General features: G+C 60.5%; 1 protein-coding gene across 1 annotated transcript; it reads left to right on the top strand.

The window, feature by feature from the left end:
• Window positions 1–919: 919 nt before the first annotated feature.
• DICSQDRAFT_106615 (ribosomal protein L1) lies at window positions 920–4,824 on the top strand (the record flags this gene model as incomplete). The annotated part of the gene is made up of 6 exons (XM_007366141.1): window positions 920–1,119; window positions 1,175–1,441; window positions 1,503–1,601; window positions 1,685–4,163; window positions 4,350–4,571; window positions 4,645–4,824. 4 exons carry the CDS (start codon window positions 920–922, stop codon window positions 2,508–2,510), a joined length of 1,392 nt encoding a protein of 463 aa, XP_007366203.1. The 3' UTR covers window positions 2,511–4,163; window positions 4,350–4,571; window positions 4,645–4,824.
• Between the last annotated feature and the right edge of the window lie 1,740 nt (window positions 4,825–6,564).

Genomic DNA, 6,564 nt, shown 5'->3' with positions numbered 1-6,564 from the left:
CTGTGACTTCTCTTTGTGTGCGCAACCCGATAACATAATGCATCTGAATTCAGGAGTGCGATGCACCTATCGCTGTGTCCACCGATGCCAGTCACCTTGGGCTTGTACCCCTTCGAGGTTTCCTTCTCTTCTATGGGAGTATCATCGCTCAGATCCACACTCTGTCCAGCACCAGAGTAATATCACCAGCGGTGGTCGAACTCCTGTCAATTCCATCACAGGTTGTAGCGGGTAATTTGTGACTTCGAGAGGAGCGGACATCATGGGAAGAGGCATCGTCAGCAATGATATCATGCATCTCTCGCAGGGTGCTCTACAATACGTGTGGACGAGTGCGCGCCACACAAGGGGTTCATGGTCAGTAGCTCGAGCGACTGCATGGTCGTCTACAGCGGGCCGCCACATCGCACACTGAGGGCGACCTCCGGCTTTCTCGGACTGCCCCAAATGGGTGTCGATATGTCACACAGGTCACCGAGCGGGGAGTCACGGGGGTAAAGCCACCAGACGTTCGAGTGTCCGGATGCCCCCGATTTTTCGCATCCGCTTCACACTCCGAACGTCTGGTCACGAGACTAGCAGTGCACCACAGTCGGGCAATGTCCGCGGTATGGTATAGCTGGCGCTCGGCCGGGGTTATCCGGTGATCCGAGCATATCCCTGGGCGCGGGGACTGCGACGCTGGTTTTTACATCAGCTGTCAACTTGGTAGGATCTGGCTGTAAGTTGCAGCTCATTATCGTGAGTGCCAGGCTTGTAGGGCCGGACGACTTTCCGACCTACCCGGAGCAGCATAAGCGCCTGTCTGTTCCTGTCATCACGTGCTCAGCAAGAATTTTGGACCGCGGCTAAGTAGCAGCAGGCAAGCAACAGCCCATTGTGTCTCTTCCCTTACGCTTCCCCCTTTCCGCCCCTCCAAATGCCTGAAAGCACGCTCATCGACGACCACGTCTCCCTACAACAGTGCAAGCGCGCGGTGGACGCACTACTGACCCATGCGACTAAGTTCGAGGAGGCGAAGGCCGAAAGCGAGCTCCTGCCAGGCAAGGAGCAGAACGTCTGGCTGGTTGTGAACACCAAGGTTATGCACCCGGAGAAGAAGCTGAAGCCTGCAAGGATGTACGACATCCCTTTTGCGCTTCAAGATCTCGTAGCATTAACGGAAGAAACACAGACCTGTCAAGTACCCGATAGTTGACCCGCGCACGAGCCCGGTGTGCCTCATCGTCAAGGATCCGCAGCGGGAGTACAAAGACCTGATCGCGAGCCAGGGCATCAAATTCATCTCCCGCGTCGTAGACATCCGGCACTTGAAGGGGAAGTGGAAGCCGTTTGAGGCGCGAAGACTGCTGCTCAAGGAGAACGGCTTATTTCTCGCGGACGAGCGGGTCGTCCCTCTGCTCCCTAACCTCCTCGGGAAGATCTTCTTCAAGGCAAAAAAGTTCGTTTACGTCTCGGAGGGCTTCGACAGCGGACTCAGGCTGATGTACGTACTCTGACAGGCAACCCATCCCCGTATGCGTCACGCGCAAAGACCTCAAGGGCGAGCTCGAGCGCGCCATCTCCTCCACCTACTTCCACCAAAACCAGGGCACCTGCACGTACGTCCCCTCCATCTCCCCTCCATTCGTCCCATCCGTATCTCCGTTCTCCCACATACGTACTCACGATACCATACGAATAGCTCCGTGAAGATCGGTACCGTCTCCCAAAAGCCCGCGCAGGTACTCACGAACCTCCAGACCGCGCTTCCCGAAGTCGTCAAACACATCAAGGGCGGCTGGGACAACGTCCAGAGTTTCTTCCTCAAGACCAACTCCTCCGCCGCGCTCCCTATCTGGCAGTGCGACCTCGGCACCGAGACCGGGGCGCGCTGGGATGGACTCGTCGTGAGCGAGAAAGACGAGGACGAGGATATGGATGATGATGAGGAGAGCGATGAGGACGAGGACATGAAGGTGGACGCGCCTGCCAATGCCGGGGCTAAGGCTAAGGCTGCGGCGGTGGCGGCGGCCAAGGAGGCGGACCCGAAGGTCAAGGGGAAGAAGCGCGTCGCGGAGGAGGTCGAGGCCGAGAAGGAGAAGCCCAAGAAGAAACCAAAGGCGTCCGCCGACGAGGCTGCTCCTACCCCCGCGAAGGCAAAGGGCAAGGCCATAGCTGCCCCCGCCGCTCCAGCTGTCGAGCCCGCCCCTCCGACGTCCGAGCCCGCGAAGAAGAAGCGTCGCAAGTCCACCGCCGAAGCCGAGCCGGCGCCCGCCGTTGCTCCTGCCCCCGCGTCAAAGCCTGCAGTCGCCGCCCCCACCGACACCGCGCCAGAAAAGAAGAAACGGAGAAAGTCACAAGCCGCCTCAGAACCTCCTGCCGTCGTCTCCGGGCCCGCAGCTGCACCCGCTCAGCCGGCGCCCGCCGCTGAAGCCGACGCCCCCCTCCCCCGAAGAAAGAGAAGCGCAAGAAAGCCCGCGCCTCTCTCTCCGAAGCGTCTTCTACCCCTGCCTCCGCTCCTGCTGTGACCGAGTCCCCCGCCCCCACGACGCCCGCCGCACAGAAGAAGAAACGCCGCGCGTCCGCCGTGGACCTCTTCGACTCCCCCGCCGCCGCCCCTCCCGCCGCCACCGCCGCCGCCACCCCAGCCGCACGCGCCGTCCCCGCAAACCCGCCCAACACCCCCGCCGACGGCCTCGCCGGGGAGACCCCTGCGAAGCGCAAGAAGCGGACCAAGGGCGCGGGCGCGGTCGCAGACACCCCCGTGACGAGCGCGATCGCGAAGCTCTCTGCCGCCCCCGCGGACGCCGCGGGAGCTGGCGAGGGCGAGGGCGAGAGCGTCGGGGAGACTCCCAGCGGGAAGAAGCCGCGGCGGAAAAAGTCGAAGGCCGCGCTCGCTGGCGCTGCTGAGGACGCGCCCGCGCCCGCTGTCGAGGCCGCAACGCCCGCTCACGCTCCCGCAGCTGCAATTGCAGCTGCCGACGATGCGGCGGGGGGCGCAGCACCAGAGAAGAAAAGGAAGCGGAAGCACAAGGACGCCTCCGCCGTTGTAGCGAGCGAGCCGGCGCCGGCGACGCCCTCGCTGAGCGCGGAGGAGCTGAAGCAGAAGAAGCTTGCGGCGTCGGGCGTTGAGAGGAAGAAGGAGAAGGTGCTCGCAGGCAAGGCGGGCGCGGGGAAGGGCGCGAAGGCGGGGGTCGTGGGCAAGGCGAAGAAGCTCTGAGTCGAGTCGAGTCGAGTCGAGTCGGGCTTGGTGGCGAGGTGAGCTTGTTGTCGAGTTGTCGCCTGATGTTCGCTGGGTGTATGCGCCATGTACGGGTTCGTAGGACATGCGCTTGTGTGCGTTGTGAATCTGAGTTGTTCCAGACCTGGCTCGATCGGTTTGTTGTTACGATGGCATTGCACTGAGATAGTTTGTACTGCAGACGATATGCGTAGGGGTTTGTGGGAGGGAGCGGATAGGAATGAGCGATAGACGAGACGCGAACAGATGAGCAGGAAGATGGGCAGAGGAGATGCATGCATGGTCGATGAATAAAGAACAGTTCGTGGGTGCGAATGCGAGAAATGCAAGAGTCACGATGGGCGCGAAGCGGTATACGTATGTACACAGTACAGAGTTCGTGAATGGCGTGAATGGGCGTGAGCAGAGAAACAGACAGCATAAAGTAGAGGAGCAGACGGCTAGTAGTACAGACACATGAACGAATGCGAGATGCGTACTCAGATGCATAGCGATCGAAAGCAAATGCCGGCCTCATCCCGGCTCCCGGGTACCGACGTCCGAGGCCAAAGTCTCTCCCATCTTCGACTTGTGGGTATCCGCACGGCCAGAGCGAGCCAGTCGTGCCTGGGTTGGCCGACAGCCCCGCGCGCACAATGCGTGGACACTGCGTGGCATGTAGCGTCCACACCCAGCGTGCCATCGCTGGCTTCGAGCTCAGTGCCACACCCAAGGGTCCCGGTACTCCTTCTTGAACACGCGCGTGACCGTGCCGCACGAGTCGCACGCGCGCGGCGCGGGCTCGTACACGTCGCTCGGGTACGGCCGCCCGCCGAGGGCGTCGGGGTCCGGGTGGCGGTCGCCGGCGTAGGGGCGGCCGCGGCCGTTGGAGTGGTACCAGCGGGGCTCCATCTGGCAGTAGCGCTTGCCGAAGTTGGCGTTCGGGCAGTAGCACGTCCCTGTTGGGAGGCACGGGTGTCAGGAGGAGAGAAAGAAAGAAAGCAGGAGGTCAGCGGCGGGAAGCGCGGGTCGTGTGACATGCGGAGCATCAATGGGATGGAGGGGGGAGGGGCTGCCTCTACCGTGTAGGACAGGGGAGCGAGCGGCCGGACCTCGGGGACGTACGCAGCAGAGGGGGGACGTACCTCTCGAGTGGTGGGACTCGCATGAGCCACACGCCTGGTAACCGCACTCCCTGCACATCGCGAGGCGGCGGCCCTCGCCGACCTGGGCGTTGCACCCCGTGCAGATGCCCTCGGGCGGCCGCTTGGGGCGGGTCATCGCGATGCGGACGTCCATCTCGTGGAGCTTCTGGTGGATCTTGCACTCGCGCTGGTGATTGCGCCAGCCCGCGTTCTGGCACCTCTTGCTGTGGACGAGAGAACGAAGAGTTTGGTGAGCTGCGCGTGAGAAGGGACGGGAGAGGAGACGGGAAGACTGACGAGCAGTAGCGCGTGGTCTTGCAGGCGGAACATGCGTAGGGAGCCTCGGCGGTGCAGACCTCGCAGAAGGCGTAGCCACAGCGGTCGTCGTCGAGAGGCGGCGGGGGGTCGGGCATGAAGATGGCGGCGAGGGTGAAGATGACCATGGCACCGGCGAAGGTGGAGACGGAGAGGAGGAACATGGCGGCACGAGTCTAAACCAGGACACCGGCTCTCAGTTCACGACAGCGACTGGGGGCCCCTTCCAGGCGCTCGACCGCCCCCTTCAGGCCAGGCGTCGCGTCTCGTCACACTCTCGTCACTCCGTTACCTCTCGCGTCTATGCGCGTCCACGCCCTTCGAGAGCGGAACTTACTAGGGCTGTGTCTCTCCGAGCAGTCATGATGCTCTACTCAGCGTTCGTTCTATCATCTGCGCACTCTTACATCTAATGTACATGTAGTCCAGTCCGTTTCTCGCCGAATATTTGACGATCCATGTAGAGTCAGCTCAATCTCCTCTGCTGGCGTGTCGTAATACCCAGATCGCCCACCAAGCCCCCGCCTCAACGTCAAGTCGCCTCCCGAAGGCACGTCGAAAGATCGAGGTTTCACACAACGACGATGAACCGGTCCGTGTAGGTTGACCGAACAGCCATGACCGAAAACGTCACACGATGGACAGAGGATGCCTTCCCTGCGCCAACGCCCCAGGTACATCCGAAGCATGGCGGAGGGTTCTTGCAAGGTGTCCTGGCGACGTGCGCATAGCACGTATACATGTCCGAATGGCCTGGAATTGCCAAAAATACGAACTTGCTTGCTGACCAACGATATCCGACGGTTAGAGTGCCGGCACTCAACCCTGCTTATCCGTTACTCACCGGCAACGTCTACGGAAAAAGAACACTAGTACCGCTCAGAATTGGCTGGATCTCGGAGCCGCCCGTATCTCGTACCTCCGGATTTTGAGTCACGTCCCCCAAGACACCGTGCATTCGTTACAACTTCGTCATGTCTCATGACCAACAGGACGCGCGCAATCGCACTCGCGGTCGTCGCGCGCACCTCCTTGTCCAATAGAAGGTGCTTGCTCCATAACAGCAGCTTCGCGAGAGCACCCAAGATTTGCGTTCACTAGCCGGACAACTCTGTGAGCCTTGCGCGATGTCTCAGCCCGCACATTTCGCGAAGCGGGTTGTCATTTTTCAACATCATCGTCATACACCTGAGGGTGCTCTCAATTGCATTCTGAGAGTCCGATATCCGCGACGACGTTTATGAGTAAGCCTCTCTGAAATTGTGGAGTACGCGCGACTTGTGCCACGTCCCCGTTGTGCGCTAGAGTCGCCGAGATGGGAGGCATAAATGAATTATATCATGAAACTCCAGCGGTAGTCCGCCTTAGGCTACTTACTTGATATAGCGCCTTGCAGCATTTTTATATATAGCTAGGCTCGAGGAGACCGACGGCTTCTGGAAGAGATATACTCCCAATGCAAGCACACGCGTTGCGGCGGTTGGCGATGGTCAGCGTGCACTCGCGAGGCCTGCCTGTTATGAGACGTGACGCACCAGTAACGGATGCACGGCGTCTTGGGGAACGTGACTCGAAATCCGGAGGTACGATATACGGGCGGCTCCGAGATCCAGCCAATTCTGAGCGGTACTACTAGAACGAAATTCACATCATCGTGACCTTACCACAACTGTCTCAAGTCCTCGGCTTGAATTGGAACACACGCTCGCCATAGCCCGCGCAATGTCTGTTGCCTTTGTACGCTGGTCCGGGACGATACCACCGAGGCTCTATCCCGTGGTAGTAGTTGGCGAAGTTTGAAGTTCGCGCAATAGCAAGTACCTGTAGACGACTCCCAGATCAGCTTGACATCTCAAACATCCCCCGCCCAATCGATGGAGACCCCCCCCATATTTTTATGCA

This window comes from Dichomitus squalens (genome assembly GCF_000275845.1).
Source record: "Dichomitus squalens LYAD-421 SS1 unplaced genomic scaffold DICSQscaffold_16, whole genome shotgun sequence".
Classification (NCBI taxonomy): Eukaryota; Fungi; Basidiomycota; class Agaricomycetes; order Polyporales; family Polyporaceae; genus Dichomitus; species Dichomitus squalens.
The sequence above is the reverse complement of the archived record's forward strand: the minus strand, read 5'-3'. Positions and strand labels throughout refer to the sequence as shown.